This window comes from Talpa europaea, assembly GCF_964194135.1.
Source record: "Talpa europaea genome assembly, chromosome: 11".
NCBI classification, from domain to species: Eukaryota; Metazoa; Chordata; class Mammalia; order Eulipotyphla; family Talpidae; genus Talpa; species Talpa europaea.
This window is the reverse complement of record NC_140078.1, coordinates 40,668,346-40,681,152: the sequence shown is the minus strand read 5'-3', so window position 1 is coordinate 40,681,152 and position 12,807 is coordinate 40,668,346. Positions and strand designations below refer to the sequence as shown.

General features: G+C 44.2%; 1 protein-coding gene across 1 annotated transcript in view; it reads left to right on the top strand.

Moving 5' to 3' along the window:
- The window catches only part of NINL (ninein like), a gene marked incomplete at its 3' end in the record, with an annotated part of 85,323 nt that overhangs the window by 19,411 nt on the left and 53,105 nt on the right, over positions 1–12,807 (top strand). The window contains exons 3-6 of the mRNA XM_084247729.1: positions 8,915–9,087; positions 10,722–10,788; positions 10,904–11,094; positions 11,856–12,008. Coding sequence (XP_084103855.1) covers positions 8,915–9,087; positions 10,722–10,788; positions 10,904–11,094; positions 11,856–12,008 — 584 coding nt within the window. The remainder of the gene's footprint in view (positions 1–8,914; positions 9,088–10,721; positions 10,789–10,903; positions 11,095–11,855; positions 12,009–12,807) is intronic.

The following is a 12,807-nucleotide window of genomic DNA, read 5'->3' as shown; positions in this document are numbered from 1 at the left end:
CTTGGGAGCTTTACTATTATGTGTCTTGCTGTGTTTTTCCTTTCATCATGGAAGTTTGGTGTTCTTCTTGCTTCTTGTATATCAATTTTCAGCTCCTTCTTCATGTTTGGGAAGTTCTCTTCAATTATTTCCTTGAATATTTTCTTTGTTCCTACATCTCTCTCCTCTCCTTCTGGGATTCCTATAACTCTTATATTTCCTTTCCTCATGGAGTCATATATTTCCCGAAGTCTTTCTTTCTCTTTTTCCTTCATACTTCTCTTTCCTTTTCTGTTTTCGTTCTTTTTATTTCTGTGTCTTCAAGAGTACTTATTTGTTCTTCCATTTCATCTATTCTGCTTTCATTGCTTTTCCCAGAATTCTTTAGCATATCCATTAATTCTTTGATCTCCTGCATTTCTTTTACTTCCCTCTTTAGGGACTCAATTTCATTCTTCTGAGCATTGTTTTCCTTAATGGCTTCCCTCTTTAGGGACACAATTTCATTCTTCTGATCGTTGTTTTTCCTTTATGACTTCTATCATTTTTTCCATCACAGCAATTTTAAATTCTTTTTCTGGAAGGCTCAGAAGTTCTTCCAAGTCACCGTAGTTGCAAGCTGCTGGGTAGTTTTATTTTTTTTGTGGTGTCTTTTTTCTGCAGTGTTGCTACTTTGCTTTTAGTTTTTCTTTTCCCTGCTGCCTGTCTTCTAATTTGCTTTATGCGTTGGGACACTGTGCCGCTGGTACTGGCTGGCATCTTTTTGGTGTGTTCTTTCAGGAGTTTCAGAAACTGGCAGTCCAAACGAGTCAAAAACTATTATGCCAGAAGTCTAGTGAGGCAGTGGTACTTTGATATGTTAATGGTCCACTGTCACAGAATCTCTCCTCCTTCTGTGTTTAGTTACAAATGTGAGTCTTGAAGTCCCACAGACTTCCCTGCAGGTGGGGCAGCTGGATTGCACTCTGGGTTCCATATCTCTGGATCCTCCTCTGGGCTCCGACTTCCTGCAAGGTGGAACCGGGCTTGTGGGGGCCTTTAGCGCACCTCTGACTGTGCAGGGAACCTTCTCCCTCTGGCTCCACGGGGGCCTTCTGCCAGATTCAAGCAGTCTTTATTGAAGAAAGGTCCCTGTTCTAAAATAGCACTTTGGACACAGGCACACTCTTTTATTTTTTTTAAGGCAATTTTTAAAATATTTTCTTTAAATTTCCTTAATAATATTCTGATGTATTTGACTTTTCTTTTTTTAAAAAATAAATTTTATTTTTATATTCCCCATACAATTGCAACCCCCTTATTTTGACCCCAATCCCTCAACTCCCTGCCCCCCCACCCCCTTAGAGTGTCTCTGGTTCATAGTTTTTTGTTGATTTTGATTTTCACTTTCTTATAGTTATTCATTTTCCTGGTCCCTTATTTAAGTTTTCTAGATTCCTTCTGTGAGTGAGGCCATCCAGTATTTTTCTTTTTCTTTCTGGCTTATTTTGCTGAGCATGATCCCTTCCAGCTCCATCCATGTTGCTGCAAATGGCATGTCTTTATCTTTTTTGAATGCTGAGTAATATTCCATGGTGTATATGTACCACATCTTCTTGATCCAGTCATCTATTTTTGGGCATTTGGGTTGTTTCCAAAGCTTAGCTATTGTAAACAGTGCTGCTATAAACATAGGGGTGCAGGTGCTCTTTGGAATTGATGTTTCTGTGTCCTTTGGGTAAATACCTGGAGTGGAATTGCTGGATCATATGGAAGCTCTATGTTTAGTAGGTCAAGAAATCTCCACACAGCTCTCCATAGTGGTTAGACCAGTTTGCACTCCCACCAACAGTGCAGGAGAGTTCCTTTTTCTCCACACCCTCGCCAACATTTGTTGTTGCTAGTTTTTTTAATATGTGCCATTCTCACTGGTGTAAGATGGTATCTCATGGTAGTTTTGATTTGCATTTCCCTGATTACAAGTGATGTTGAACATTATTTCATATGCCTGTTGGCCATTTGCATTTCCTCTTCAGAGAAGTTTCTTTTTAGCTCTTCTGCCCATTTTTTGACTGGATTATTTTCTTTGTTGTTGTTGAGTCTCATCAGCTCTTTGCAGATTTTTGTGATCAATCCTTTATCATTAGTGTTGTGTGCAAAAATGTTCTCCCAGTCGGTGGGGTTTCTCTTTGTTTTTGTTATTGTCTCTTTTGCTGTGCAGAAGCTCTTTAATTTGATGTAGTCCCAGCTGTTTATCTTTGCCTTCACTATCACTGCTTTGGGTGATGTATCTGTAAAGATGTCTTTGATGTGCAAATCACGTAGTGTTTCGCCAATATTCCCTTCTATGTATTTTATGGTTTCAGGTCTTATGTCTAGTTCTGTAATCCATTTTGAGTTGGTTTTTGTGTATGGTGTGAGGTAGTGGTTAAGCTTCATTCTTTTGCATGTAGCGACCCAGTTTTCCCAGCACCGTTTATTGAACAAACTTTCTTTGCTCCAATGCATAGTCTTTGCTCCTTTGTCAAAGATTAGTTAACCATAAATCTGTGGGTTTATTTCTGGATTTTCTATTCGATTCCATTGGTGACAGACACACTCTTCCGCGTGCCCGGTCTGCCCCTGCCTTGGATGCCCGCTCCCCCTCTGGGTTCGGACTGCTGGCCTGAAGGGGCCTGGTGTGGGCAAACTTCCCAGCTCACCTCTGGCTCCTCTGGGAGCCTTCTGCCGGTTTCAAGCAGTCTTAATTGAAGAAAGGCCCCTATTCTAAAATGGCAATTTGGAGACAGGCACACTCTTCTGCACACTGGATCTGCCCTGGCCGTGGGTGCCCACTCCCTCTCTGGGCTCAGATTGCTGGCCAGAAGGGGCCTGGTGTGGGCAAACTTCCCAGCTCACCTCTGGCTCTTCTGGTAGCCTTCTGCCGTTTTCAAGCTGTCTTTATTGAAGAGAGGCCCCTGTTCTAAAATGGCGATGCGGGTACGTACTCCCCTGCGTGCCTGGTCTGCCCCGGCCTTGGGTGTCCACTCCCCCTCTGGGTTTGGACTGCTGGCCAGAAGGGGCCTGGCCTGGGCGAACTTTCCAGCTCACCTCTGTCTCCTCTGGGAGCCTTCTACCGGTTTCAAGCAGTCTTTACTGAAGAAAGATCCCTATTCTAAAATGGCGATTCGGAGACAGGCACATTCTTCCACGTGCTTGGTCTGCCCCAGCCGTGGGTGCCCGCTCCCCCTCTGGGCTCGGACTGCTGGTCAGAAGGGGCCTGCCGTGGGCGAACTTCCCAGCTCACCACTGGCTTCTCTGGGAGCCTTCTGCGGGTTTCAAGTAGTCTTTACTGGTGATTTTTTTTCTGATCGTTAGGTGGCGCCAGAGATCTCTCCTAGTTTTCCTGGGGAGCTTTTTTTTTACCCTGTGGGACAGGAGAACAGAGTGGGAGTGGTGGGGAAAGCTTCAACGGCTTTGAGGTGCTGTGTCTGTCTTGTACCCCACCATTGTGGGGAACCCATGCCCCGAATTTCGAATTTCGTGCCCTGGGTCTCAGTTCCAAAGCCCTCAGGTCCAGGACGCGGGCTGTAGCTCAGTTCAGTGTCTGCAAAAATGTTACCTTTTGTACCACGCTTCCGTGTCCGGGCGCCTGGTTTCCGATTACTCAGGGAGGGACATTCACCTCAGTGAGGGCCCCCCCCCCCCCCCCCGCGCATCTCCCTGCAAGCCTAGGTCGCAGGCGCTGGGACCTGGGCAGCCGCCATCCGCATTTGCTTTTCAAGCGCGCAGCTTTCCCACACAATGTTACCAGCTGGCCTGGGGCTGTGTGTAGGTCTCTGAGAATCTTTGTTTTTCTCTAATGGCGCCTGGAGCCATTCGCTCACCTCCACAGCGAATCCTGCAGGGTTCTCCACAGCTCCAGTTCACGGGGTGTGGTGGCTGAAATAGTTCTTTTCCACTCACAGTCCCGCTTGATGCATAGTTTGTTCTTATTGGTTGTTTTACTTTTTTTGTTTTTTCCTCCTTCCTGCTGGTCGGAGAGTGCTGACTTTGTGGGTGGGGGAGGGTAGCAGGGTTCTGAGCTTTCCTCCCTTCTAGTCCTGTTTTGTGGCAACTTTCTTCTTCAAGTAGTTTGCTGGAGTCATCCGTTTATCTTCCGTGTCCCAGTTCTCACTGGGACCTGCCGCTTTTCCTCCCTATTAACTTTTTTAAAATGGGAGATCTTGCAGCGTTTCCTTGCTGCCATGTTGATCCACCCCTTCTATACCGCATCTTCTTGATCCATTCCTCTGTGCGCATTTAGGTTGTTTCCATGTCTTAGCTATTGTAAGTAGTGCTGCAGTAAACATAGGCATGCAAGTTTCCTTTTGAATTAATGTTTTTGTGTCCTTTGGGTAGAATCCTAGGATTGAAATCACTGGGTCATAATTCAGATACATTTTAGTAAGTTGAGGAACCACCACCAGCTTTCCATAGTGGTTGGACCAGTTTGCATTCCTAATGGCATTGTAAGAAGTTTCCTTTTTCTCCATAGCCTCACCAGAACTTGTTATTGCCAGTTTTTTTACTACGGGCCATTCTCACAGGTGTGAGGTGGTATATCTTATTGTGATTTTGATTTGTATTTCCCTGATTGTAAGTGATGTTGAGCATTTTTTCATATATCTGTTGGCTATTTGCATTTCCTTTTTGGAGAAGTGTCTTTTTAGTTCTTCTGTCGGTTTTTTTGCTGGGTTGTTTGCTTTGTTTTTGTTGAGTTGTGTGAGCTCTTTGTAGATCTTTGATATCAGTCCCTTATCAGTTGTATGGTGTGAAAATATTTTTCTCATTTGTGAGGATGTCTCTTCATTTTGGTTATTGTCTCTTTTGCTGTATAGAAGCTTTTTCATTTGAGGTAGCCCCAGCTGTTTAGCTTTTCCTTCATTTTCTTTGCTTCTGGGGATGGTCCTCAAAGATGTTTCTGAGGTGTATGTCATGGAGTGTTTCATTATGTTTTCTTCTATGTATTTTATGGTTTCAGGACTTAGATTTAAGTCTTTTGTCCATTTTGAGTTGGTTTTTTGTATGGCATGAGATAAATGCTACATTCTTTTGCATGTAGCTGTCCAGTTTTCCCAGCACCATTTATTGAAGAGACTATCCTTGTTCCAGTGTACATTCTTTGTCCTTTGTCATAGATTGGTTGACCATACCTGTGGCTTTACTTCTGGGTTTTCAATTTGATTCCACTATTCTGTGTGTCTGTTTTCATTCCAGTACCATGTTGTTTTATTATGGCTTTGTAGTACAGTTTGAAGTCTAGGAGTGTAATACCTTTGTTCTACCCCTTTTTAGTCAGGAGCTCTTTGGCTATTTGAAGTTTTTTGTGACTCCATATGAATTTCAGCAATATTTGTTCTATTTCTTTGAAGAATGTCTTTTAGGGGGCCTCCCTGATGGTGCAAGGGGTTAAGATGCAGCACTATAAACTGTCCGCAGCCACTGCAGCATGAGTTTGAGCCCCGGCCAGGGAGGTGACACACATGGTGCAGCGGACCTCTCCTGACTCCTCTGCTGCTTCCCTCAGCAATGTATTTCAGTTAGCCTGCCTGTTCTATTCCCCACTTTGTCTCTGGTGGGTCCTCTCACTCCCTACACCTCTGGCCTATACCCCAGTTCTTGTATGCATAAATAAATAAATCTTTTTTTGAAAAAAAGAATGTCTTTGAGATTTTTACGGAATAACATTGAATCTGTAAATTGTTTTGGGTAGGATGGCCATTTTGATAATGTTAATTCTAACACTCAAAAAGCAGGGAATGTCTTTTCATTTCTTTGTGTCTTCTATTTCTTTTTTTAAGATTTATTTATTTATGCATAGAAGACCTGGGGTGGGGTCTCCCTGGTGGCGCAGGTGGTTGAGCGCCGCACTGTGAAACTGTCTGCAGCCTCCGCAGCTCAGGTTTGATCCTGCCGGCTGGTGAGAATTCCACATGGCACAGCAGACCTGTCCTGTCTCTCCCGCTGCTCCCCTAAGCAGTATATTTCATCAGTCTGCCTGTTCTGTTCCCTGCTCTGTCTCTGGTGAATCCTCTCACCCCTCTGTGCATCTGGCCTATACCCCAGTTCTTATATAAATAATAAATAAATCTTAAAAAAAAAAGAAGACCTGGGGTGTAGGCCAGAGGTTCAGGGGTGAGAGGATTCATCAGAAACAGAGTGGAGAGCAGAACAGGGGGATTAACAAAATACACTTCTAAGGGGAGCAGCAGGCAAGACAGGAGAGGTTTGCTGTGCCATATGTGGGTTAGCTCCCTGGATGGGGATCGAACTTAGGCCATGGAGGTGATAGCACTGAGACTTAACCCCTAGGCCACCAGGGAGGCCCCTGTCTTCTTTTTCTTTCATCAGTGTTTTGTAATTTTTTTGTATAGTTCTTTCGCCTCCTTTGTTAGGTTTATCCCAAGGTATTAAAGTTTTCTTTGGTACAATAGTAATTGGGATGGTTTTCTTGATTTCTTCTTCTTCAGCCAGTTTGTTTGCATATAAGAAGGCTACTGATTTTGTGTGTTGATTTTTAAACCTTGCTACTTTACTAAACTGGTTTATTGTTTTAGTTAGTTTTTCTGTGGAGTTTTTAGAGTTCTCTATATATTATCATATCATGTTCAAATAATGATAGTTTCACTTCTTCTTTCTCTATTTGAATTCCTTTTATTTCTTTCTCTTGCCTAATTGCTCTGGCTAGAACTTCCAATATTGTATTGAAAAGCAGTGGTGAGAGTGGACATCCTTGTCTTCTTACAGATTTTAACGGGAAGGCTTTCAGTTTTTCACCATTGAGAATGATACTGGCTGTGGGTTTGTCATGTATGGCCATTATTATGTTAAAGTACGTCCCTTCTATCCTGAGAATTTCGAGGAGTTTCATCATAAATGAATCATCTATTGATATGATCATATGGTTTTTCTTTTTCTTTTTTTTTAAAGATTTATTTATTTATTCATACAAGAACTGGGGTACAGGCCAGAGGTGTGGGGGGTGAGAGGATTCATCAGAGACAGAGTGGGGAACAGAACAGGCAGATCCACTGAAATACACTGCTGAGGGGAGTAGCGAGTGAGTCAGGAGAGGTCTGCTACACCATGTGGGTATCTCCCTGGCTGGGGATCAAACTCGTGCTGCAGTGGCTGCAGCTAGCATCATAGGCTGCGTCTTAACCCCTTGTGCCACCAGGGAGGCCCTGGTTTTTATTTTTCTTTTTGTTGATGTAATGGATTACATTAATTGTATTTTGGGTATCAAACCATCCTTGTGTCCCTAGAGTAAATCCCACTTGTTCATGGTGTATTATCCTTTTGATGCATTGTTGGATTTGGTTTACAAAGATTTTATTGAAGATTTTTGCGTCTGTGTTCGTTAGGGAGATTGGTCTGTAGTTTTCTTTTTTTGTGCTGTCTTTGGTTTTGATATTAGTGTAATGTTGGCTTCATAAAATGTATTTAGTAGTATTCCTTCTCTCTCCATCTTTTTGAGAGTTTTTGTAGACTAGGCACCAGTTCATCTTTGAATATTTGGTAGAACTCATTTTTGAAACCATCTGGTGCTGGGCTTTTGTTTTGGGGGGAGAGTTTTGATTACTCTTTCAGTTTTGCTGTTTGTAGTTGGTTTGTTTAGGTTTTAATTCTTCTTTATTCAATTTTGGGTGTTTGTATAGTTCTAAGAATTTTCCCATCTCTTCTAAATTGTTGAACTTGTTTGCGTGTCAATGTTCATAGTAATCTCTGATTATCCTCTTGATTTTTGCTATGTTGTATTTTCTCCTCTTTTGTTTATGATCCTATCTATTTGAATTTCCTCCCTTTTTTTCTTTGTGGGCCTGGCTAGAGGCCTGTCTATTTTGTTTATTTTTTATTTTTTTCAAAGAACCAGCTTTGGTTTCACTGATATTTTGGATTGTCTTTTTTATTTCTATTTCATTTGTTTCTACTTGTATTTTTATTTTTTCCTTTCTTCAATTGGGTTTTTTGTTGTTCTTTTTCTAGTTTTCCAAGATAGGAGATTAGGTTGTTTTTTGGGGTTCTTTCTTGTTTCTTGATGTGGGACTGTATAGTTTACTCTTATTACTGCTTTTGCTGTGTCCCACACATTCTGGAAAGTTGTGTCCTCATTGTCATTTTCTCAATATATTTTTAAATTTCTTCTTTGATTTCCTCATTAATGCAGTAGTCTTTCAGTAGCTTGTTCTTCATTTTCCATGTGGTAGAGGGGCTGCTTGCTTTCTTGTCATCGTTTATTTCTAGTTTCATGCCTTTATGGTCATAGAAGATATTTGGTATGGTTTAGATCTTCTTGTATTTGTTCATGTTTGTCTTGTGTCCCAGTACATGCATGGTCTGTCCTGGAGAATGATCCATGTGCACTTGAAAAAAAATGTGTTTTCAGGTTTTTTTGGGGGGGGCGGTAGGGGGTAGTTTCCTATAGATGCCTGTTAGGCCCATGTGATCTAAGTATTTATTTATGGCTATTGTATCCTTGTTTATTTTTTATCTCTCTGATATGTCTGTTGGTGGGAGTGGGGTTTAAGCATAGAAGTACTATCTGTCATTACCTTCCAACTGTCACCTCACAATCTCCATTACCCTGAATGGAACTCCATCTAAAACTCCTTCCAGCTCCTGACTTACCAAAGCCAGGTAGCTTTTTCACTGGAGATGTCACTTCTACTTAGAAATGTTATCATTGTTCCACCAGCCCATTTTGATAACATAGAGAGAGTGGAACATCCCTTCTCCAGTCTGACTTCTCATCTCCTCTGTGCGTTTTTTAATTACCCCTGTTAACTATCCCCTATATTCTTCCAGATGCTTCATGTGCACATGAAGGTGTGTGTTCCCAAGAGCCCCACTCCCATCTGAACAAAGATGTGTGGCAGCTTGTGTGGCCCCAAGGCTGTTCTAATGGGTCCCCATCAGACTTCCATTTTCTTTTCAGCTGCTTCTCATGCTGTCCCACCAAAGTACATGTGTGGCTCTAAGTGGTATGGTCGCCGGAGTCGACCTGAGGCTTGTGACCCTGTGACTGGGGCCAAGAGTTTCCCAGAACAGCCATCCAGGGCTCATCTGAAGAACCAGCTCCGACGCTCTGCATCCCTGGAAAGTGTGGAGGTAGGTAAGACCCCCAACTCCACCCAGGTGCCCAGTCCTGAGGAAATGTAGCACTGCTCATAGGAGATGAACCATGACTATGGTGGGGAGATGTCATTCCTGGGTGTCTCAAGTCACCAGGAGCACAGGTATACTTTGGCAAATGACGTTTCATTCTAAAGAGCCTGATTGTGTGCAGGGTAATTCTGGCCCCAGAGCCTGCTACTTCAGACAGGTCATTTGCTTCTCTTTCTCTCTGCTCACCATCACCTTTTCCTAGCACTGAAAGAAAGCAATCAGCTGAGAATAGAGAAAGGAAGGTGATTTCAGAGTAGCCACAGGTTAGATATTTGGATGTTCTAAACCCACAGTCCACCTGCTTCAACACTTAGGGTAGACCAAAATGGCATACCTATACCCTTGTGTATGTCAGATGTCCTCCTGGGCCTTGGGAGTACATGATAGCCCTCCAGACTCCTGAACCAGGAGATGGACTATCAAAGCCATGTGGCCTTTGGGTCTACAAGGGACAGATCCACTGCTTTCAAGCTAATCATGGACTCCTTAGACTATTTTCGAGAATCCCCCACTTTGACAGATGTGGGTACAGGGCATTTTATCTGTACTAAGATGTACTGTGGGGTTCCAGAAATTTGTTAATATTTTCAATATTTATAAGGCCAACAGAAGGACAAACATATATATTAAGAGTTTCTTCGCTCAGGCATAATCTACACCTGGGCAACACCAACAAATCCCGAACAATCACTTTTTTATTCTTTTTAAAATTTGACTCACAGAGATGGAAGGGTGAGGGAATGCCTCATCTCTGTAGTGCCATTCTACATCTTAAAATCATCTTTGATCCCTAGGCTAGAGCATGAGGAAGCTGCTTTTAGAGTTAGCAGTGGCCTGAATGCATTTGGGGCACACTGCCTGCTACCAGATTCCCACTCTAGGTGAGTGTCAGCTCCAAGGAGTGATGAGTTTTGGTCAACCTGACCCTCATTCTAAAACCAGTCGTGGGGTGTATAGTACCTGTCAGAAATAGACTGACTTTATGGTCACCTTACTTAGTCACAAAAATAAGGAGTTTTTTGCCTGAGTCAGGGGTTGCTTGGTAGTCTGCTGGGTGCTATCACCAGAGCTGCTGGACAGAGACACTCTTTCTCTGACGACTGAACTGATACACGTGATAAGGGACAGGGTGCAGAGACCTGAGGACATTTAAGTCCTGTCAAGGTGGCGACCTGTGATTGGCATTCCCTACAGCTCAGGGCCTCCGTTCTCCAGAGCAGATGTGGGCCAGCGCCATGAGGTGCTGGATTGGGGAGCATTTTCCCCCTATGAGTTACAAGAGCTTGATAGTGTTTTCACTATGAACTACTAATGAATTCTGGCTTATGTTCTGGAGCCCCATGTGCGTAGAACAAACCACGCTCTGTCCGGCTCTAGCACTTGCAGATGAGAGGAATTGGTGCCTGGGGGCGTGGCCTCAGGGCTGCTCTGCAGTGGGTTTTACTTGCCAAGCTGTTGGTGGCTCCCTCCAGTTGCCCTACCTAAACCCCAAACATACTATTCTTTTTGCTCTGGTGCTCCCTTTACTGTAGCATCCTCTGGGGAATTCACACCCTTCTCTTTATGTTTTTCCCCAGAGTCTCAAGTCGGATGAAGAAGCTGAAAGTGCTAAAGAGCCTCAGAATGAGTTATTTGAAGCACAAGGTAAAATCTGGTCTCATGTTTAGTGCTATCTACTTTTTTGGTGTCTTGAGTCAATTATCAGTATTGCTATACTTCTTCCTGTACCACATGATTTACCTGTCAACCCTCCCTGTAGGCCAGCTGCCAACCTGGGGTTCTGAGGTCTTTGCAAGCCCCAGGAAGTCATGCAGCCCTCTTTGTGACACCCCCGAGAGCCAGGTCCGGGGCATCTGGGAAGAGCTGGGTGTTGGCAGTAGCGGCCACCTCACTGAGCAGGAGCTGGCTCTGGTCTGCCAGAGCATCGGACTCCAGGGACTTGAGAAAGAGGTAAGAAGATGGGCCCTTTGCACTGGTTCTTTGCTCGGTATTAGGCCTAGAAAAATCCCTTCTCCCTCAGACACTGATTCAGTAGCCTCACCTTATGATCTAATGTTCTTTGCTGTCCCCCAGTGCTTCTGCTGAAGTCTGCATTTTCGAAGGCCCTTATCTGACTCCCATTGCTCTCTCCCTGGCACTTCTAAGCACCTTAACTCCTCATCTTTCTTCTACCTGGAATGCACATTTCCCCTTCCTGCCTGGCCCAATTCTACCATCCAGCGTAAAAAACGTGCCCCCAGAGCCTGTTCTGCTCCCCAACAGCTATATTCACCCCTCCTCCTTTTCTTAAAGAGTGGTGGGTGGGAGGTGGGCAGTGGTGATGGGGCAGGCCCTCCTTGCTGTCCTGGCTAGCATGGAGTCATGCTCCATGTCCACATCTTCCCACCACCATCTAGCAAGTGCCTGGCTTGGTGGATACTGAGTGAATATTTGAGGAAATTTGGATGATGCCCACTCACAGCAGATTGGAAACTTACCAGGGTGTGTGGATTTCACAAGCCAGAAATAGGGATGGCCTTGGGAAATTTCAACAAGGTTGGCCCAGATATTTAGAGTTTAGACAAAGACAAGTACACTGTCCTGTTTTGGGGTGTTGGGGGAGGGAGGGAGACAAAGAGGAAGGAGGAGGGCGGGTATGAGTGGCAGTGGTTGCTGGCTGTAGCTGCTGGCAGGTGGGACCTCTGAGGGGAGGTATGGTGGTCTTTGTTTAGGAACTGGAAGACCTGTTTAACAAACTGGATCAAGATGGAGATGGCAGAGTGAGTCTTGAGGAATTCCAGCTGGGCCTGTTCAATCATGGGCCTACTTCACTTCCAGAATTTTCTACTCCTGTTAAAGCAAGCAGACCCTGGTCTCATTATCAGGTAAAATGGGACAATGGAATTTTGATACACTGAAGTAACTGCTGTCATTTTCTAGACTTCAACATCATTCACAGACCTGACCGCTCTGTGGTGCCCCACAGTGACCTACGGGGTGTCGGTCAGGCATGTACGCATACATGGGAGGGCAGGTGCCTGTGACTTAGACTGTAGGACCAGATACCTTGAGGCTGATTCTTCTTGCTGTGTCTCACTGGGTGAATTACTAACTTCTCTGATCCTCAGGCTCAGAAACTATGAAACAGTCATAGGGGTTTATGAAGATCCTAAGATAGCACACTGTGTGGACCTGGCACTTCCTGGGTATGTCTCATTGTGGGATAATCAGAATATTCCCCCTCCTTCTCCTGTGTTGGTGCACAGAGCATTGTCGCTGAAGACGTCATACTTTCCCGAGCACTTACCCCCACCCCAAGGTTCCTTAACCCGTGCTCCCCCTGTCCCAGAGTCCTGAATTGCATATCTTGTACAAATACCAGGTCTCTGCAGTTGGGGGAGAGTAAGTTTAGGCCGTTACTTAAATTGTGGTTTTAGTCAGTGACTGTTGGCGTAGCACTTGATTTTCCTCAGTCCCAGGACGGTAAAACCTCCTCTCTGGCCACAGGTGCATTGCTGTGGGAAACCTTGCCACTGCTTCTTGCTGATGTGACTGATGTGCTATTTGGTGGGCAGTGGTGCAGGACTGTTAAGGTGTTCTCTGTCAGGCTGGGTACATCTGACAACCAGATTTCTGAATCTAAAGACCAAGAACACTCAGTGATAAAAAAGATAAGCTCATGAC